Source organism: Mustela lutreola, chromosome 3, assembly GCF_030435805.1.
Source record: "Mustela lutreola isolate mMusLut2 chromosome 3, mMusLut2.pri, whole genome shotgun sequence".
NCBI lineage: Eukaryota > Metazoa > Chordata > Mammalia > Carnivora > Mustelidae > Mustela > Mustela lutreola.
This window is the reverse complement of record NC_081292.1, coordinates 197,044,197-197,066,734: the sequence shown is the minus strand read 5'-3', so window position 1 is coordinate 197,066,734 and position 22,538 is coordinate 197,044,197. Positions and strand designations below refer to the sequence as shown.

The window sequence follows — 22,538 nt, the reverse complement described above, 5'->3', positions numbered from 1 at the left end:
GGTCATGATCTCAGGGTCCTGGAATCGAGGCCCACATCGGGCTCTCTGCTCAGCAGGGTGCCTGCTTCCTCCTCTCTCTCTCTCTCTCTCTCTGCCTGCCTCTCTGCCTACTTGTGATCTCTCTCTGTCAAATAAATAAATTAAATCTTTAAAAAAAAAAAAGAAAGAAATTTGTTTGGGGTGGGGGGAACAGGTTTCAAAATGTGTATCCATAATGTGATATTATTTTTAAAGTAAAAAAATTTTTATAAGGGGGTGCCTGGGTGGCTCAGTCAGTTAAGCTGCCGCCTTCAGCTCAGGTCATGATCCTGGGGTCCTGGGATCCATCCCCGCACCCATCCAGCTGGTTGTTCAGAGGGGAGCCTGCTTCTCCCCTGCCTGCCACTCCCCCTGCTTGTGCTTGCTCTCTCCCTCTCTCTGTGTCAATAAATAAATAAGAATCTTTAAAAAAAATTCTTTTAAGTATATATTACCTTATATGCAGAAAAACAAAAGATTGGGGAAGTGTGGATTTTTACTTTCTAATTAAACTGTCTTTTAATTTTTAATTTTTTTAAAAAAGATTTTATTTATTTATTTGACAGAGAGAGATCACAAGTAGGCAGAGAGGCAGGCAGAGAGAGAGGAGCAAGCAGGCTCCCTGCTGAGCAGAGAGCCCAATGTAGGGCTCAATCCCAGAACCCTGAGATCATGACCTGAGCCGAAGGCAGAGGCTTAACCCACTGAGCCACCCAGGTTCCCCAATTTTTAATTTTTTAAATTACTTTTCAGTACTAGAATTCATTCTTTATGCACCACACCCAGTGCTCCATGCAATACGTGCCCTCCTTAATACTCATCACCAGGCTGGCCCAACTTCCCACCCCTCACCCCTTTAAAACCCTCAGATTGTTTTTCAGAGTCCATAGTCTCTCACGGTTCATCTCCCCCTCTGATTTCCCTCAACTCCCTTCTCTTCTCCATCTCCCCATGTCTTCCGTGTTATTTCTTATGCTCCACAAATAAGTGAAACCATCTCTCTGCCTGGCTTATTTCACTCAGCATAATCTCTTCCAGTCCTGTCCATGTTGCTACAAAAGTTGGGTATTCATCCTTTCTGATGGAGGCATAATACTCCATAGTGTATATGGGCCACATCTTCCTTATCCATTCGTCCGTTGAAGGGCATCTTGGTTCTTTCCACAGTTTGGCAACTGTGGCCATTGCTGCTATGAACATTGGGGTGCAGATGGCCCTTCTTTTCACTATATCTTTATCTTTGGGGTAAATACCCAGGAGTGCAATTGCAGGGTCATAGGGAAGCTCTATTTTTAATTTCTTGAGGAATCTCCACATTGCTTTCCAAAGTGGCTGCACCAACTTGCATTCCCACCAACAGTGTAAGAGGGTTCCCCTTTCTCCACATCCTCTCCAACACATGTTGTTTCCTGTCTTGTTAATTTTGGCCATTCTAACTGGTGTAAGTAAGGTGGTATCTCAACGTGGTTTTAATTTGAGTCTCTCTGATGGCTAGTGATGATGAACATTTTTTCATGTGTCTGTTAGCCATTTGTATGTCTTCATTGGAGAAGTGTCTGTTCATGTCTCCTGCCCATTTTTTGACATGATTATCTGTTTTGTGTGTGTTGAGTTTGAGAAGTTCTTTATAGATCCTGGATATCAGCCTTTTGTCTGTACTGTCATTTGCAAATATCTTTTCCCATTCTGTGGGTTGCCTCTTTGTTTTGTTGACTGTTTCCTCTGCTGTGCATCTAATTAAAACTTTTTGTATTGAGTTGTTGTTTTAATCAGGATGGACTTTGTATACTCAGAAAAATCAACACAGATGAATTTCCAATAAGATTACTTTGGGGCTCAGAAATCAATTTTTCCATACCTTCACTTAACAATATTCATTTATCAAACTTTTGTGTTTGGTATTGGAGAGACAGAGATAAATAAAATATATTTTCGCCTTCAGTTTTATCACAGTCCAGTGGAAAGGTTTTTAAACTCCTCCGTGCTTCAGAGCTAGAATAAATGTTTGATCTGAGTTTCATTTACAAAATATATTTTAAATATTAAAACATGTGTAACAAAATCATTTAATTTAATATTAAAAATTTTAATACATTGAAACCACCTTTTTTTTTTTTCTTAAAGATTTATTTACTATTTTCTCTTAGAGAGAGTGTGTGTGTGCATGAGAGCTGGGGAGGGATACTGAGTATCAGGAGCCCCACATGGGACTCAATCCCATGACCCTGAGATCATGACCTGAGTTGAAATCATGAGTCAGATGCTTAATCCACTGAGCCACCCACATGTCCCAAGGGATCATCCTTTGTTAATGTCTACTGTCAGGTAAACTATCATTTTTGTCATCTGTAAATTTTTCCTGTTACTTTAAAGCATATATTTGAATTTATTGTAAACATGTCATTACATAGAAAGGTTGTAGCTTTACCTTGATCTTTTTAAAATCCAATGCACATATGTCTGCTTCTAGAAAAATCTGCAGGTGACTGCGACCATAGCATAAGAGCTGAGCGCAATTAAATACACAACAGAGTTCATCTGCCTGGTGTACATTTTTTTTTAAAGTAAACTATATCCAATGTGGGATTTGAACTCACATTCCGAGATCAAGAATTACATGCTTTACCAACTGAGCCAGCCAAGCGCCCACTGATGTACATTTTTATGTGCAATAATAAATAAACGGGATAACATGTCAGGTAGCACAGGTAGAGTTTTGCAGGTTCTTAAATTTAGAGCTTATAAGTTTCCCGTATTTGACTTTTATAATACAAGATATGAACAGTTGCCTATTTTTGTGAACCAATTTTTAAAAGATTTTATTATGGACACTTTGAAGTAGACACGAAGTAAACAACAGAATAATGAACAACTTTATACTTATCACCCAGCTTCCACAATTACGAGCATGCTATCATTCTCGCGTCGTCCAAATCTCCATCTGTTTCCCCACTTGATTATTCTTTCCAATAAACATTTCCTATTACTCCCATTTCAGGTTTCTGAATCTGTCTAGTTGAAGAACTATTGCCATTTGCAGTCATTTAGCTATGTTGATCAGCTTTGTTTCTCAATATTATCCAATCTAGAGGTGCCTGGGTGGCTCAGTGGTTCAAGCCTCTGCCTTGGGCGCAGGTCATGATCCCAAGGTTCTGGGATCGAGCCCAGCATTGGGCTCTCTGCTCAGCAGGGAGCCTGCTTCCCCCTCTCTCTCTGCCTGCTTCTCTGCCTACTTGTGATCTCTCTCTGTCAAATAAATAAATAAACAAAATCTTCAAAAAATACATCATCCAATCTAAACAAAATACAGAAAAATGTTGGATACTGAAGCTTACACAAGTCTGCACTTATCATTTACAAGTCCTAATTTCAAATGTTCATGTTCATCAGAATAACCTGATTTTGAGATTTTTTTCTTACATTAAATTTTTTTTTGTTGTTAAAACTAATAAAGAAACATGCTTTAAAGACTTCAAATATCAGGGGCACCTGGTGACTCAGTTGCTGAAGCAGCTGACTCTTGGTTTTGGTTCAGGTCATGATCTCAGGGTTCTGGGATCAAGCCCCACGTTGGGCTCTGCACATACTGTGGAGTGTGCTTGAGATTCTCTCTCTGTCTCTCTCTCTTTGCCCCCCCCCCCCCGCTCATGCTCTCTAAATGAATAACTACATAAATAAATAGAATCTTTTTTTAAAAAAAACCTTCAAAAACTGTACGGAGTGTGGATAAAAAAAAATGAACATCTTCCTTCCCCTTCCTATGTAGTTCCTCTTTTCAGCGGCCAATTTCTTTGTTTTTTTAATATTGTTTTATTTCTTTTTTAAAAAATTATTTTTATTAACATATAATGTGTCATTTGTCCCGGGGTACAGGTCTGTGAACCATCAGGCTTACTCACCACACAGCACACGCCCTCCCCAATGTCCATAGCCCAGCCACCCTCTCCCCCCCACCCCCGGCAACCCTCAGTTTGTTTTGTGAGATTAAGAGTCTCTTATGGTTTGTCTCCCTCCCGATCCCATCTTGTTTCATTTTTTTCCCTCCCTACCCCCCACAACTCCCCACCCTGCCTCTCAAATTCCTCATACGATATCATACGATAATTGAGATCATAAGATAGAGAACTCACTCGTATGATAGAGATCATATGATAATTGTCTTTCTCTGATTGACTTATTTTGCTTAGCATAATACCCTCTAGGTCCATCCAGGTTCAGCAACCAATTTCTTGAGACAATTTTCAGAAATGCTCTCTGCATGCACATACAAGCATGTACATAACTATAATCCTTTAAAAAAGAAACCGTGCTGGCAGTGTACCATGCTTTTGTTCATGACTATATCTTTAATGCATGGATCAGATCAAAGAGTTTCGGAAAAGGCACAGAAACGGCTGGTATAGGGAAACTATATCTTTAATAGCACAACATCAGTGAACACAGGGAAGAGGGAGCCAATATCTTGCTTTTGGAAAGTAGAGAAGTCATATGATATTCCAGCTGAATCTTCATGGAAACACCTACGTGGCAGAAAAGTAGAAGATTGTTTTTCAGTGATGACACTTACCAATTCCAGACCTAATTTATTTATTTATTTATTTATTTATTTATTTATTTTCTTTTTTTTCTTTCTTCTTGGCAATTGGCAGGTACAAAATATCTAGAGCAGCTGCTCGTTTGTCAAAAGTCATCCCTACTAGGGTGAAAGAATATTAGAATACGAATCCAAAGACCTGGGTTTTAGGAAAGTCATGTGACCTTTTTAGTTTCCTCATTTGTATAATGGGGATACCATGTACTTGTGTTTCTCACCAGGTTTTTGAGAGTAGCTGCTGAACTCAAGTACTATCTTATGGGAAAGCAAATTGTCTTTGGGGTCTAAGGGACATAGGTTTGAAGTCACTGTTATGCTGCTGTGAACGGTGCAGTTGCTAAATCATTCAGTCCATTCACAGGAAATTATTGAGTATCTGCCATACTCACAGTGCAGACACTGTCCTAGGCATGAAGATAGAAGGGTGAAGAAGACAGATAAGAAATTAAATTGTTTTTCAGCAGTATGGGCTGGCACTGTGCTAAAACCAAGAAGTAGTGGTAAATCCTTAGGCAGTCTCATTTGCTCGCACAGCTACAAATTACATCTATATGCTGAAAATCCCCAAATTTATACCTCCTGGCCTGACCTCTCCGAACTTGAGTCTTACATATACAACTGCCTTTTCAATGACTCCTTTTCAATAATTCACAAGAAACTCAAACATCATACTTTCAAACCTAGACTGATTTCAGGCTCCCAAGGCTATCCCTCCCTCCTCTCTTGCCCATCTTTGCAAACAGACCACCAACGACCAAGGAGTTCAAGCCAGAGATCTGGGGGACAGCCCTGACAGCTCCTCTCTCTTACTTCCCACAACCTGGAAGACAAATTAGTTCCACCTAGAAGGTAGATCTTGAATCCATCTACTGTTTTTCTCTCTGCAATCCCCCTTGCTTTTTCTTTTTTTTCCCTCTAAGATTTTATTTATTTGAGAGAGAGGGAGAGAGAGCATGCATGAGCAGGGTCGGGGAGAGCAGAGGGAAAGGGAAAAGCAGACTCCCAACTTAGCAAGAAGACCCATGTGGGGCTCAATTCCAGGACCCTGAGATCATGACCTGAACTGAAGGCAGATGCTTAGCCAACTGAACCACCCAGGTGCCCCAGCCCCTTTGGTTCTTTGCAATAGACTCCTTGCCATTTTCCTTGCTACTGCCTGCTCCCCAACAAGTCATTGGCCACAGTGGTCGGAGGAGATTCTCAGGATGAAAGCAAAGGCAATGGTACTAATAACAAACACAAAACAAATGAAAGGAAACTGAAAATATAAGAATTCTTTCATTCCCACATCTGTCTAGGAAGAATTCCACTCTCCCCATCAATACCCACCCCACCCCGCCCCAAGCCTGGGGCTTCTCTCGTGCTGATCAGGATAAATTGGCCGAGGTGCAGATTTAGGTCAGAAAGCATAGATGGACTTACATTAACAAGGGTAGGAAAAGGAATCTTGAAGATGAGAGAAGGAAGCCAACAAAAGAAGAGCCACGTCCAGATCTGGCCAACTTTTTTTGTTTTTTTTTTAAATATTTTAATTCTTTATTTGTCAGAGCGAGCACAGGCAGACAGAGTGGAAGGCAGAGGCAGATGGAGAAGCAGGCTCCCGCTGAGCGAGGAGCCCGATGTGGGGACTCGATCCCAGGACGCTGGGATCATGACCTGAGCCGAAGGCAGCAGCTTAACCAACTGAGCCACCCAGGCGCCCCTGGCCTACTTTTTTGGGGTAATATTCAGAAAGAAGAGAGATTGGAGAGTGTTGCTGTGTTGTACTGAGCAAAACTTAGAAAGATAGATCAAGATTTTTTTTTTTATCATGTTTACTGAGACTCATATACAGAAATTTCCATTTTGTGCTTATTTCATAGACTTCAGTCAATATTAGACTGCTTTTCATTTTTATATTCAGTATCCGTTGTTTCCTTTAAATGAGATCTTATGCTGATATGGGCAATGAGTAGGCTCAGCTTTATTTAAAATACACCATAGCACTTAAGATAAAATCTAAAACCCTTACCAAGGCCTAACATCTCTAAATCATCTAGCCTCTGTTTACCTCTCCAGTCTCCTCTCTGAACTCATCTCCCCTTTACCGACACTGGTCTTCTTTTGGTTCCTCAAGCACACAGAGCCTTTTCCTTCCTTAGTCTCTGCACACCTATTTCTTGTTTGTTATTCTCTTTCCATGGATGACTCTTTCTTCTCTTTTTGGTCTCATCTAAAGTGTCACCTTTTCAGAAAGTGCTTTCCACCTTAGTCTCTGCACACCTATTTCTTGTTTGTTATTCTCTTTCCATGGATGACTCTTTCTTCTCTTTTTGGTCTCATCTAAAGTGTCACCTTTTCAGAAAGTGCTTTCCACCCAGCTTAGCTAGATCTCCATTGTTGTTGTTGTTCATGGAACTCTATGGTTTCCTTTGTAGAGCTTTTGCAGGTGGTCATTTCTTCACATGTGTGCTTATGTGTATGTGCACACATGCCTCTTTTGCTCATTGTCTGTCTCCTGCAGATTTAAATCCAAGAAGACAATGAGCTTGTGGGTTTGTTCATTGCTGTAGAGCCAGTGCCTTATAGTGCTCTGCACAGAGAAGGCTGCCAATGACTATTCGTTGAGTGAACAAACAAGCTCTTATAGAGCTTAACATTGACAAGAAAATACAGATACTGAAGGTAATGTGTTATGCTGACTACAACAGGGAAGTGTGGTGTTCCTATGAACTTGAGGAAGCTAATTAAGGGATACCTGGGTGGTTTAGTCCGTTCAGCATCTACCTTTGGCTCAGGTCATGATCCCAGGGCCCTGGGATCAAGTTCCGCATTGGGCTCCTGCTCAGCTGGAAGTCTGCTTCTCCCTCTGCCCCTCTCCCCACCCATGCTCTCTCTCTCCCCCTCAAAAATAAATAAAATTTTAAAAAATCTTAAAAAAAAAAAGGAAGCTAATTTAAGTGGGGAGCAAGACAATCCAAGCTTTCCTGATCTAGGAACAGATCAGGAATTGGACTAGTAATGAGAGTGAGGAGTGTTCTACGCAAAGGAAATAATGTGTGAAGGCCTCAGGACAAGCGTATGAAGTATTTGGGGGAAACCAGAGAAGACAGTATGCCTGGAGCCTATAGAGGAAGAGGTGGGCCCGTGGAATGTGTGGTAAGCCTTAGGACTGGGAGCTTTGTCCCAAGAGAAATGGAAAGCTTCAGATAGTATAGCAAGGTAATGAAGTTGGTAGTTTTAAAAGACTACTACTCTAGATGTGTGGGGAATGGGTTACAGGTGAGGAACGGGGAGCCTGGAGAAGTAGGCTGGGGCAAGGATGATCTTGGGCGACTGGCTAGGCGAGTGTGAGAGGAAGACCAGAGAAGACAGAGGCATGGCTGGAGGCTGTGGTGAGTTTGGAGAAGAGTGGAGGATTCACAAAATATTTAGGAGCTAGGGTAGTTAAGATATGGTGAGTCATTGGACTTGCCATAATGGACCGTGAGAGCCACAGTGACTTCCCTGGTTTTGTTTTAGACTGCTGAGTAGATAGTGGCACCAGTTATTTAGATGAGGGAAAGCTGGAGGAGCCAGTTGTTGTATGTGATGAGTGGAGGGAAGATGACGATCCACCTGTGGACAGGGTTTGAGGCACCTGTGAGGGACGCAAGGTGAGATGTCCAGCAGGCGGTTAAATAGATGGCAGTGTGAGGGTCAGTCAGTGGAATTCTGCATACAAATGGGCCATCGGTCTAGGGAGTGAGTGGAGTCAAAGGCTTGGGATAGAGTCCTGAGGTCCCTTACCATTTAAGGGTCAGAGAGGGAAGAAGCAGGGAAAAATGACCAAGGAGTAGAGAGGTGAGAATAACACCAGAATGTGTGAAGCTATGGAAAGCCATCATGAAATGTTCTTAGACAGGGACATCTGGGTGGCTCAGTCAGTTAAGCATCTGCCTTGGGTCATAATGCTACGATCCTGGGATCGAGTCCTGCAGCAGACTCCTTGCTCTGCGGAGAGCCTGCTTCTCCCTCTGCCTGCGCTCCCCCTGCTTGTGCTCTCTCTCTCCCTCTGACAAATAAATAAATGAATAAAATCTTTAAAAAAAAAAAAGAAATGGTCATAGACAAAAGTCTCTGTGAAGCAGCAGTCAAATTTTGAGGAAGAACATCACTCAGCAATTTAAATTCTGATAATTCTGCTCTTTCATTAGGAAATTGTATACAGTAGTCCCCTCTTATCCAAGGGAGATACATTCCAAGACCCACAGGGGATGACTAAAATTGCAAATACTACCAAACTTTACGTACACCATGGTTTTTCCTATACACACATACTTATGATAAAGTTATGATAAAGTTTAATTTATAAATTAGGTAGAGTAAGGGATAAATGATAACTCACAACAAAATAGAAAAACATCCTGCAGTAAAAGTTACATGAATGTGGTCTCTCTCAAAATATACTTACTCACACTTCTTGGGATGATGTGAAATGAAAAGCCTACAAGAGGAGATGAAGTGACATGTCGTAGGCATTGCGACATAGTTAGGCTAATAGTGACCTCTAAGTATTTGTCAGAAGTGGGATCATCTGCTTTCAGACTGAGGTGGACTGTTGGTAACTGAAACCATGAAAAGCTAAAACATGGATAAGTGGGGCTATTGTACCAGCATTTCTTGGGGCAGAGAATACCTCCTCAAATCCCATCTTAAAAATGACTATTTTCTTTTCATATTGGTATCTTACCCTTCAGTATTTGTTTATAATGCATAAACTTTTTTTTTGTATTATTGCAGTTACAATGGATACATTTTAGTTTTTCCATTTTGGAGTGAAAGGAATTTATGACTTTGTAATTATCATTTTAGTGGCTGTATACTGTTCCGTTAGATAACATTTTAGAGCGTTACAAAAGGCTAAGTCTGACTTCACTAAAACTGAAGAAGGAAAAGAAAACTCTAGGAAGATAAACTTTTTCTCAAAATCCACCCTCCTTTACCAAAACAAGATCACTTTATTTAATTTTTATTTTTTTTAAGTAGGTGCCACACCCTGTGTGGAGCCCAGCACACCAGGCAGTCCAACATGGGGCTCAAACTCATGACCCTTAGATCAGGAGTTGGCTACTTAGCCAACTGTGCCACACAGGTACCCTAAAAAGATCATTTTAAAGAGTTAAGAAAACACAGAAGCAAATGAGCCGGTCAGTAATGTTGTCTTCTGGAGTTTAAATACAGATAAACCAATTTCAATATGACACTTCTTCAACTTCATACATAAGTTGAATGATATAAGAACAGGGTTAAACCGGAGGGAGACATGTTTATTCTGTTGATCCTTGAAATACAATGACTTATTTCATAAACTGGGAAACTGAAGACCAGTATGCCACCTTGATGTACATTGTTCTGAATCTTCAACAACAGATAATAAAGTCAAGGGCAAGAGTAAATGATGCTTTTATGCATTGACATTAAATCTTAAAAACAAGGGCACCTGGCTGTCAGTAAAGTACGCAATTTTTTTTTTTTTTTAATTTATCTGACAGAGAGAGAGCACAAGCAGGGGGAGGGGCAGAGGAAGAGGGAGAAGCAGACTCCCCACCAAGCAGGGAGCCCAATGTGGGGCTCTATCCCAGGATGCTAGGATCACCATCCAAGATGAAGGCAGACACCCAACTGACTGAGCCTCCCAGGAACCTGGAGTATGCAATCTTGATCTCAAGGTTGTGAGTTCAGGGCCACAATGGGCATGGGTCCTACTTAAAAAAAAAAAAAAAAAAAAAAATATATATATATATATATATATATATACACACACACACACACACACACACACACACACACACATATATTTTTTAAAGATTTTATTTATTTATTTGAAAGACAGAGATCACAAGTAGGCAGAAAGGCAGGCAGAGAGAAAGAGAGAGACAGGGGAGGAAGTAGGTTCCCTACTGAGCAGAGAGCCCAATGCGGGTCTCGATCCCAGGTTTGGTGACATCAGGAGTAATTGATCAGGCATATCTGAAACAATGTAACATTATGTATCAACTATACTCCAAATTTTTTTATTTAAAAAGAAAAATAAACACACTGAGGATGGAGGGATTAATTAAAAGGGTAAGCAAAAATATAATAATCTTGAACTCATCAGGAAAAGAAAAATTGATCAGGAAACCCCAAATATGAGGGCTGCTGAACTCCTTCAGTTTAATTCAGTTAAGTTTGTATTGAGCTCCTGCTTTGTGCAGGACAAAGGTGTCAGATACAGTGTCCATGACATCTTTATTTAAAGGTTTATTTTAACTCTTATTCATTGTTTTTTTTTAAGATTTTATTTATTTATTTGACAGAGATCACAAGTAGGCAAAGGCAGGCAGAGAGAGAGAGGGGAAGCAGGCTCCCCACTGAGCAGAGAGCCCGATGTGGGGCTCGATCCCAGGACCCTGAGACCATGACCTGAGCCAAAGGCAGAGGCTTAACCCACTGAGCCACCCAGGCACCCCTCTTATTCATTGTTTTAAGATGGGACTTCACTATCTGTGTGGATCTTGTCGGCAGTTTCCTGTGTGTCCTGTCTCATGAGCAGCTGTTTCTGTCTTACCACAGGTTGTTGGGAACCGCAGTGATACAAGATCTTTTCCGAGCACCAGCCTGCTTAAGGCAGGTTCATGGGTCAAGGGCTTGGGGTCCTTTTTGTGATAAGGGGAGAGAGGAGGAACGGGTGATAAGGAGAGAGGTCGGCCTCTGAATCCCAGGGAGGCTCTGGAGTTACTGAGTATCTTCTATACACTATATTCTCATTTAACCCTTGGTTAGTTATCATAATTATATGAAGGAGATGGTTCTGCATTTTACAGAACCACAGTGCACAGTGTCCCAGTAGAATTTCAAGTCCAGAGTGAATCCTGTGCCCTTCACTTTCACATTTTTACAAGACGAAGTCTGTCTAGAATGTACATCTAATAACCTAGTAAAAGAGGTCATGGGCAGGCAATTTGTAACCTGAGAAGTCAAGTCAGTAGGTAGTGTTGGGTCTGACTTTCCTTTTTTGGGGGCGTGGGGATCTTGATAAGGAGCTCCTAAGATTATTTTAGATTAGTGTTATTGCGTGTGTCTCCCTAAGTTTCTGCCCATACTACAAACACGTTTCCTTCATCATACAAAAATATGAATTTATAGGAGCGCCGTTCTGTCCGAAATAACAATGTAGCAAATAAATCCCTTTGCAAACTATGGCACTTCACAAACTGGTAAGGTAGCACACATCTTTCCAAAGTCTCGCGGAACTGGGAAGTAGCTGATTAAAATAAATTCTTGATGGCTGGAGATACAGGAAGGGAGCGACAGGGCTTGGTAACTGGACTTCGTAGCCACCATCTAAAATCACATTCTAACCAGCAGTTCTCATCTTTCTGAGATCTGCCTCTTTTAAACAAACAAACAAAAAGGGGTGGAGGTGTAAAATGCCAATAAAATCAATGAAATCTCTCCTCTGGGCTCTGTCCAAACGTTGACGGAATTAGGACAGAACAAAAAGGGATGCACTTCCACACCCTCTGAGCTCTAAAACCGAGGTAGGAAATTAGTTATGGGGAAAAGACAGCCTTGGGACCGCTCTGCGTCGGGACATTCCCTTTGGCAATATTCCAGAGTCCAAGTCCCCAGGGCTCCCCCCAGTGGGAAGGGAAAGGCGCGCGTGGCCAGGCGCGCGTACGCGTACCTTCACGTGTACACACACATACACACGCGCGCGCGCGCGCACACATTACACATACACACGGCCTGCTTCCTCCGCTCCCCTTCCCCCGGGGGGCGGGGTCTCTTTCTCTTTAAAGAGCAGACGGTCTCGGCGCAAACCCAGGCTCTCTAAGGCCCCGGGGGCCCGAGACCCGAGCTGCTAGCAGCCAATGGGCGCGGTGCAGCGGCTCGAGCGCGGCTGACGCTCCACCAATGGGCGTTCGCGGGGGGCGGGGGCAGCGGAGGAGACACTATTGTTGATGAGCAGGAGCGGCGGCGGTGGCGGCGGCTGCACCACCTCGTTGCTGCCGGCCGCGGCCCGGGCGCCCCCTGCTCCCCGGATTCCGGCTTCGTCACCCCGTCGCGGGGACCTTCCCTCCGGCCTCGAGAATCCAACCCCTGCAACCCAACAACAACAATCGTCCCCCCCTCCCCCGTCTCGCCCAGTCACCGGGAAGGGGGGGGACCATGTCCCAGCGGGTGAGGCGCAATGGGTCCCCCACGCCGGCCGGCTCCCTCGGGGGCGGTGCGGTCGCCACGGCCGGGGGAGCCGGGAGCCGCCTGCAACCCATGAGGGCGACGGTTCCGTTCCAGCTGAAGCAGCAGCAGCAACATGGCAGCCCCACGCGGAGCAACGGCGGCGGCGGCGGCAACAACGGCGGCTGCTGCGGTGGCGCCTCAGGCCCCTCGGGCGGCGGCAGCGGCGGCGGCGGGGGCCCGCGCACCGCCTCGCGCAGCACGAGCCCCACGCGCGGCGGCGGGAATGCGGCCGCGCGCACTAGCCCCACAGTGGCCACGCAGACGGGCGCGTCCGCGACGTCCACGCGAGGCACCAGCCCCACGCGCGGCACCGCGCCCGGGGCTCGCGGGAGCCCCCCACGGCCACCGCCCCCGCCGCCGCTACTGGGCACCGTGTCGTCGCCTTGCTCGTCGCCCACCCACCTGTGGACTGGCGAGGTGAGCGCGGCCCCACCCCCAGCCCGCGTCCGGCACCGCAGAAGGTCCCCGGAGCAGAGCCGTAGTTCCCCGGAGAGGAGGAGCCCAAGCGCCCCGGTTTGCAAAGCAGGTACGTGCTGGGGACCGCGCGGCGAGGGGAAGGCGGCGGGAAGGGGTCCTGGGCGCGCGCTGCTTTCGCGCGGGGACTGCGGCGCTACCGCGGAGCGGGGCGGCCGGGGGCGGGGCTGGGGGCGGGGCCCGGGTGGTGCGGGGCCGCCTTCCCGGGGCGAGCCCGGCGCGGTCTGCACCGCTCCCGGTCCGTCTGGTTCCCGGCTCTGCCGACCTTGCGCGGGTCCGGGATGGTGCAGGTGGGGCCGCTAACCCTGTGGCTGCGCTGAGACGCGTTAATGATAAACCTGGGCTTCTGGCCGCCGACGGGTTACTGCTCGCCCTCCCTTGGGGGTGAGGCTGGGAGTGGTTTGTCACTTGGTTTAGGTGATAATGGTTCCTGTTAGTATAGCACATGTCTGTGCGAAGTATTTCTCTTTCGCAAAACAGTTTCAGATTGTAAAGCTCGAATTCATTAGCATAGCAGATTTGGATCCCTGAAGACGGGAGGCTGGGAGCGTTGTGGGCATTTCCTAAGACCTGATAAGTGGGTAGCAAGGAACAAGTTAAGGAATATTCCTTTGGAAGGATTATGGGCTTTATCGTAGAGTCCGGGTGTATCTCTGAAATACTGATACTGTTTAGATGTAAAACCATTTATTTGTTTTATTTAAAAAATAAAAAAGCCACGGTTTGTCTTCCTTGTTATTATTTTAGGGACCAAAAAACCCTGTTGTCTTTCTGTGTACTTGGGAGCTTTCTTGGAAAAGGTTCTGAATGGAGCTGTTTGGTTCCGCTGGCGTCATTCATGAAGAGTAACTAAAAAAGAAATTCAAATTGTGAAAGTGGAGAAATACTTGTCATCTGATTACCTCCGTTTTAGAATCTGCTGGAAAAAAAAAAAAAAAAGAAATGGGTGGTTTTTAGCTTATGCAGTTATATTATAGACATGTAGCTTTGTTTTTCCCATGCCAAGAGAATGTCTTAAGTATCTTTGAGGCAAAATTACTGGAAATTTCAGGAATTTTAGTAGTACAGTACTTCCCAACCAAATAAGATTATGAAGTGGTTTCAAGGCTCCCTTCAAAAATGCAGGGAGCAGGGTAAATCTTTCTTATTGTTATTTTATCAAAGAGTTTAGACAGTGGATACGTTTTTCAGAGAGAGTGCCCGGGAAAGTGATCAGTAGTGTTTCCTAATTACAAAAAGACTGTTTTAAACTTTTTGAAAATGCAGGTTTTTTCAACGTCAATTGTTAGAAGTACTAGAATCTTCCTCCCCCTCAAATAATAGTTATCACTTTACTGAGCTCCTGCTGTATGTTGATTTACCTACAAGACCTCATTTTAACTCTCAGGGTAGGTTTCAGAGATGAAGTAACAAGTGGTAAAGTTGATACTTGAGTTCTGCTGGGTGATACTCCATAACCATGTCTTTTACATCAAGAGGGTAGCTGCATGTTGTGTAAGATAGAACCTGGGTATATATAACACAACAAAATTACACGTGCCTAGGTTTTGAAGCATCTCTTAGGTGTACCTGGTGAACACGATTACTTCAGTTTGCCTTCAGCCGGCATAGTATGGAAAGTGGAAGGGAAGAAGGAGGTGGTGACCCCAGTCTGATAACAAAATGTGGCTACCCGCTCAACTGTGTGCCCCTTGAAGCAGAGCAGCAACCTGAGGAGAGCCTGGTTAAATTAAGTATTGGCAAAGAGTGGAGGAAGGTGTTCTTTTTTTCTGCTCTTTAGGACTCTTCTGGAATCTCAGTCTCCTCATGTACTCCCTCTTCATGTTTCCCAAAGCTCCCTTGTCCCAGATCTGTCATTCCATTCATGCTGTAAAATTAACCCCTCTCAGAAGCTTCCCGTCTCCCCACCAAAACCAAAAAACACAAGCCAGAAAATAAAAACTTCCTCTTCTAGCGCAGCACGCTGAACTAACTAGATGTGAAAGGAGTAGTGTCTGTCATTAAGTTACACTGAAGTGAATGTCTGATAGCTTCCTTCCCAGGAATGCCTTGTTTCACTCTAGTGGGTTTTTATGCAGAGTACAACTTTCAGATTTCAAGTCTGCATAACACAAACTAGATAATTTGCTGTTTTCTTCAGACTCCATCTGAAAGGAGAGAAGAGGGAAAAAGAATCTTTTTAATCGCCGAGACTCCCTTTTTTATTAAAGGAGACTTATCGGGGCGCCTGGGTGGCTCAGTGGGTTAAGCCTCTGCCTTCCGGCTCAGGTCATGATCCCAGAGTCCTGGGATTGAGCCCCGCATCGGGCTCTCTGCTCAGCAGGGAGCCGCTCTCCCCCCCTCCCCGCCTCTCTGCCTACTTGTAATCTCTGCCTGTCAAATAAATAAATAAGTAAAATCTTAAAAAAAAGAAAAAAAGTAAAGGAGAATTATCACCAGTTTCCAGCCTCAGTGAAATGTACAAATCCTTACAGGTAGTGGGAAAGGGACTATAGTTTTATAAACCTCATATGACTCAAATTCCAGGGACCTTCTAGTTAAGGCTCCAACTTCAAGGTGTCTCTGATGCCCTGACCTTTTAGGGAATCCAGTATCTGAAAACCTCTGAGTTGAAGGTGTCAGAGTCTTTAGAGGGGCATCCCCATTCTTCCACATTCCTGCCCGGCTGCTTTATTCTTCTCCCAGCGTTAAAGATAATCATTTATTAATCCAGAACTTTCTTCTCTTGACTACTATAAAGTAATCCAAGTACCTATTCCTGACATATTTTAAGCTTCTCACCTTCAGTGCCTGCCATCTCCATGGCAAACTGGTTTGCCATTAGGAACTGAGAAATGCTTAGAGAGGGTAACTAGGCAACAGTGTTAACTACAGATAAAATGAGGAAGAAAAAAAAAATGAGGAAGAAGGTGAGGTTTGTTTTTGTGCTTTCCCTCCTTTTATCTTAATAAATTGTCAAATAGGCACATTACAAGTGGAGAGGTGGCATATTAGAATAGGCTTTGGATAGATAGACAGTCTGGGTTTAATATCAGTTTTCCACAACTTAGAAGCCATATGATATGGGGAAGTGAATAACATTCTAACCCTTGACTTTCTTATCTGTAAAATAGGTGATGATGGAGGATATCTACTTCATATGGTGGTAAGGATTAAATGAAAGGAAATTGAAAAATACTCAGCACAGTACCTAGGTATAAAAGTTAGATATTGTGTATCCTATTAGTTTTGCTTCTAGTTTTAGCGGATGTAGCATAAAGTTGCCAGTGTAGGCTTAGTTTTCATGGTCGTATGCAATTTCAGATTGGAGAGAATATTGCCTGTGAGCCTCCAGAACTGTAGTTCAAGTGTGGTCTGTGCTTCATCTGTATCAGAATTACTTAGGGTCCTTGCTACAAATGCAGACTTTGAAAGTCCCCCACCGCAGGCTCCTGTGATTTTTGTTATGGGCCAAATTAGAAAAGCAGGTCCTAGAAGCCCCAAGGGAAAATAGTTTGAAAACTCATTGCAGAAAAGAACACTAGTGCAGTGTGTAAAAATTATTTTTTCAGTGTGGCTGATATGTACATAACAATATGTGTTTTTACTAATTTTCTGCTTACTTGTATACATTACATTATGTATGAATTTGGTAGTTTATTGGGGTAAGGGTAGTTTACTGGGGCAAGAGCAGCAACAAGAGATGGACTTCTCTGGACTAATAATCAGGAGATCGGTTGGCAGGATTTCATATCTGTGGCATCTTAGACTTCTGCTTTCTAGTACTTTGTGAAATATGCAGCTTTAGGAATTCAGTGTTTCTGTAACTTTTGGAGGATCGATGCTAACTTCATACTGTCACAGGAATCCTTTTGGTTTGTTATGTCTGTATTTTACAGTTTGAAGATGAGGCAAAGTGGAACCTTACTATTCAACATCTTGGCTAGCAGAATTTACATTTGATTCAGTTCTGTAAGGGCGCCTGGGCCACTCAGTCGGTTAAATGTCTGCCTTCAGCTCAGGTCACCATCGCAGGGTTGAGATTGAGCCCTATGTTGGGCTCCGCTCTGGGCGTGGAGCCTGCTTAAGATTCTTTCTCTCCCTTTTCCTCTGTTCCTCCCCACCCTCCTGTCTCTTAAAAAAAGGGGAGGGGGGAGGATACTAGTAGTGTTTAGAGTAGAGGATTGTTAGAAGGATAAAATCCTTTTAAAATCTGTGTGGTTCTAGAAATCTCTCAATATTGGCTGTTTTCATTTCATCTTTATCATCCTCATCATCCAGAGGTTTAGACATTTGGGATAATTTGTTAGTGGTAGTAGTATTTACTTTTTTTTTTTTTTTTTTTTTAGTGTTTACCTTCTTAAGGTGTGTAGCATTTATAATTACTTAGGATGAGTCGAACATGAATTTGAGACGGGAGAGACTATAGGATAGTAACTAAGGCATCGAGCACGTGAATTTAAGTGCTAAAGAAGTGGGAATGGCAGGGATAAAAGAGGGTGAGGAGACTTTGATTTGGTAACCTGTGGGACAGAGGGATTGAGAAAGAGGCAGTTGAGGATAATTGGTTGGTTGATGGTACTAACTGTGATAATACAGGAGGGAGTCCACGCTTCTGAAAAGAAAATGAACAAAGTGTAGTTTAAATGTTTAGTTTTTCTTCTCAGGAAATCCAGGCAAGCCTAGATTGTGGCAAATACGGTTTTAGAACTCAGGAGTGCAGTTTAAATTGGGGCAAAAAGTTGGGACTCATTGATTTCTGTTTAGTAAACAGTCATTTAACATGTACTTCGTGCTAGGCATTTGCATGTGGGAAGTGCTTGAAATGAGGAGAATGGGTCCGATGATGGGAGAAGGCTCAGGATAGAACTCTGGGAGAAAACAAGCATTTTAAGGGTAGAAAGAAAAGCCAGTGAGAAGAAACATGAGAATGGGAGGAGAAATGGTAGAATAGTGTTGAGAAAGCCAAAAGAAAGCTTGGATTTCAAGGAGGGGATGATAAAGATTTTTCAAATTCTGTGAAGAGAACAAGTAGGGTGGCCCTGGAGAATAGGCTTTTGAATTTGATGATTCAGATGATCATCAGTGGATGGCTGAGAGAAAGTAGTTTGTGGGGGACAGAAATTGGATTAAAGTGGTAGGTGAGGGTTATTAAGTAAGGGTAATGAGGGGAGCCTGGGTGGCTCAGTGGGTTAGAGCCTCAGGTCATGATCCCAGGATTCTCTGCTTGGCGGGGGTCCTGCTTCCCCCTCTCTCTGCCTGCCTCTCTGCCTACTTGTGATCTCTGTCTGTCAAATAAATGAATAAAATATTTAAAAGAAAAGAAGTAAGGGTAATGATCAAAAATTACTCTTCAGGAGTACAAATTTCTCTTCTGTCGCTGAAAGGAAGGAAAGTGACAAAACAGGATGAAGAGTTGAGCTAAGGTTCATTTGTTTGTTTACAGAGTGGGGGAATTTTATGCATGTTTTTTAGGTGTGGGGGAAGGATTCAGGGGAGAATGAGACTGCTAGTGTGAGAGAGAATGAAAATAGTAGTGGACCAGGGTCATGGGTAATGTGAGCGGCAGTGGGATCTAGCCCACCCAATTTGAAAATCTCAGACATGACTAAGGACACTTCTTTCTCTGAGAATGAGAAGGTGGTGAGGGTGGGTTAAAATGACCACTTGAGCAAGAGAAGGGAAGGAAGCAGTAGAAGGGAAGGAAGTTGAGAAAGTCAGCTACTTGCGTGTCCAAACTCCTTGAAGAAATGAAATTGGCATAATTGTCGAATACTGTATTTTTAAATGTAAATTTTGTTTTTATCAAAGTACATTTATATAATTAAAAATATCAAATAGCACTGGAGTCCCTGGCTGGCTCAGTCGGTAGAGCATGTGATTTTTGATCTTGGAGTTGTGAGTTCAAGCCCCATATTGGGTGTAGAGATTACTTAAACCTTAAAGAAAAAAAAAATCAAATAACACTGAACTTAAAATCAAATAAGATGTTTTCTGGTCACATCTCTCTCTACTCCTACCTCCTGCCCTTAGAGACCGTTCATTTCAACTCTTAGTACTCTTTGTTTCTGGGGAAACTTTTTAAATCACTTCTCCTTTCTGTTGTCTGTTGTATCTTTTTGGAACTCCTGCTATGTGGGACCCCTTGGATTGAACTACTACTACTTTTCTTATTTCTGTCCTAGTTTATCTTTTTTTTCTTTTTTTCTAGCGGCTTTATTTTATCTTCTGTCCTTTAAATTGATTTTTAAATCTTGGTCATCATATTTTCGTTTTTCAAGAGAATTTACCTTGCTGTGTGATTGTCAGGGTCTACTAAAAATGTTTATACAAGGTGTAAATACCCTCACACTTGCCCTCTGCATTATCTTCAGAGTTCTTTTTGTCTTGAACTTTTCTTCTGTCACGTTGAAAAGTAGTTTTTTATTAATACTTAAATAAGACCCGAAAACGCTGATTAGGTGTTCTGTCTGGCTAGGTCATGATGGTGGGCTGGGGGATCTTACAAGAGAATGAAGACAAAAGAACTCTCTAGTGTAGCTTTTTTCCTGCCAGGTTTCCCAGGGAAGGGTTCTACAGTATCATGCCTGAGGTTAAGTCCAGGGTTTGCCTAGTTAATCTCACTAAAGCAGTTTTTCCCAGTCTTTTTGCTTGGGGGATAATTTCTGTTGCTCAAGGAACTCCTGCTTTGATGGTCACTAAGCTGAGATATAATGGTATGGTGGTAATTAATACACTGAGTACAGACTGATCTCTCTGTGGATCTATTTGACCAACGTATTATAAGTTTATTCATTTTGTATAATTTTCCCCGCTACCTTTTCTTGGGGAAAAACAGTTTAGCTCACCTTTCTTGAGATCAGTCTTCCTTCTTTTCTCTTTCTCACCCCTCTTTCTTCACTCCTTCCTTTCTTTCCTTCCATTCTTTCCTCTCTTTTCTCCTCTCTCCCCTCATCTTTTCCTCCCCTCTCCCCCTCTCTTTCAAGCTCCATGCCCGCCATGGGGCTCGGACTCATGACCCAAAAATCGAGAGTTGTGTGCTCCACTGACTGAGCCAGCCAGGCACCCCAATCTCTTTCCCTTTCATAGATTTTTTAAAATCCCTAATACATTTTGCTTAAATGGCTTAAACCAAATGGGATTCAATTTTTCTAAAGATAAATTTAGTAGTGAAGTTAGTAAAGTTGGTTTTTACAATATGAAAATTTATTGACAAAGGTATATAATAAAGCTATGGAAACCATAACCCAAGATAATATGAAAAAAACAGCCTGAGACACAATTTATATAATAGTTTGAAATAATTCTTTCCAAGTAATGCGATCTGTCTCAAATATAAGTTATGCAGAATTGTACACATCTTTTTGTTCCTTGATCTCCTTTTTATACACTAAAAGTGATGTTTCAGAAATAAAAACAAAATTTATCTCTTTAAGGCAATACATGTACAGTTTTGCTGTACAAATCCTCAATTCTGGGTTGAACTTGAAGTGAGCACACCCACATTTCATTTTCAAATGAAATGAAACATTTCTGTCCTTGCTCTTGATGCTTGTTAAGCAAGAAAAAGTTTGTTTATTCATATAAGAAGTTGAAAATGCAGCAAATTATTCATTGCTTTACTGTGAGTGGCAAGGCACTTTTCTTTGCCCTGAAATCTAGAATTTCTGTTGGACAGTTCAGGAAGTTTTGGGTTGAGTTAAAATCAGATTGCAGCTAATTTATCACTTAATATGTCTGCTTTCAAAACTTGGTTGAAACATCTTTTCTGATGTCTTTTTTCCTGTCTGTTGTCCTTGGGGGCTATACCTTTCTATTCCTTCTGTATTATAGGAGTATAATAGAAGAGTTTTCTGTTAAAGGCTTGCATATAGTTTAGGTGAAATTACCTATAGTTTATTCCCAGAAAACCTACATGAAATTTTTAGTTGACCATTCTTCTTTATGAGCTAGTGTAAAATTCTTCTGGGAGTAAACTTAAGTATTTTGGGGGGATTCTTGCTCTTAAAGAGCTGATTTTGTAGTTTTATGTTACAGTCTACCTACCAGCATATTTTCCTTCCCCCGCTTTCCTTTCTTTCTCTGCAGATAATATGTGCACGTGGTGAAAAAAATTGTAAATGGTAAAAGAAAATAGTCTTCTCCAGACTTGTCTTTAAGTTCATTATTTTCAGAGAAATTCAGTTAGCTGTTTCTTGTATTATTCCAGAGTTATTCTGTGGCATATACAGGTATGAATATGTGTGCCTGTGTTTACAGGGTTATTTACCATTCATTATTTCATCAGGCTTTTAAAAAAATGTATTTATTTTTAAAGATTTTATTTATTTGAGAGAGAAAGATCACAAGTAGGCAGAGAGGCAGGCAGGGGTAGGGGGGAAGCAGGCCCCCGCTGAGCAGAGAGCCCCATGTGGGGCTCGATCCCAGGACCCTGGGATCATGACCTGAGCCGAAGGCAGAGGCTTTAACCCACTGAGCCACCCAGGTGCCCCAGATGCACTTTTTTTGAACATTTAGATCATTTCCAGTTCTTCTGCTGTTCAGTGGCACATTATGTTAAATATTCTTATTTATACTTCTTTGTGTACTTAAGAGTTTATCTGTAGGATGAATGCTTAGAAATGAAATATCTTGGCCGGAGATACACATTTTTCTTTCTTTTGTCAAGGATATGTCAGGACTTGGTATCAGTTCATACTTGATTTCCAGGAGCCTGTTTTTTCCCCCGTCTCCCTTTGGATTACTATTTTTTTTTAGATTGCATTTTATCTCCACTATTAGTTATTAGTTATATCTCATCTTACTGGTTTTTTTTTTTTAAGATTTTTTAAAAAAATTTATTTATTTAACAGACAGAGATCACAAGTAGGCAGAGAAGCAGGCAGAGAGAGAGGAGGAAGCCGACTCCCAGCTGAGCAGAGAGCCCAATGCGGGCCTCGATCCCAGGACCCTGGGATCATGACCTGAGCCGAAGGCAGAGGCTTTATTTAACCCACTGAACCATGCAGGCACCCTCATCTTACTGTTTTGTTAGGGGTTGCGCTCGAGCAGGACTGTCCAAGAGAACTTCTACAGTGATGGCTATGTTCTGTATCTGTGTTGTCTAATATTTCATGTTATAATTTTCTGTTAATACACTTCCATTTCCTGCCTCCTATATATTCTGCTTCTCTGTTATAAATCCTATAATACATTGTTACTGTTTTTACTTTAGATGAATATCTTT

The 22,538-nt window shown here is 42.5% G+C and overlaps 1 protein-coding gene across 1 annotated transcript in view; it reads left to right on the top strand.

Annotated features, from left to right (window-relative positions):
* The first annotated feature begins 12,442 nt into the window (after positions 1–12,442).
* FAM117B (family with sequence similarity 117 member B) overlaps positions 12,443–22,538 on the top strand; it is a 71,914-nt gene continuing 61,818 nt past the window's right edge. The window contains exon 1 of the mRNA XM_059168378.1: positions 12,443–13,385. Within this exon, the coding sequence (XP_059024361.1) occupies positions 12,788–13,385 (598 nt within the window). The 5' untranslated portion in view covers positions 12,443–12,787. The remainder of the gene's footprint in view (positions 13,386–22,538) is intronic.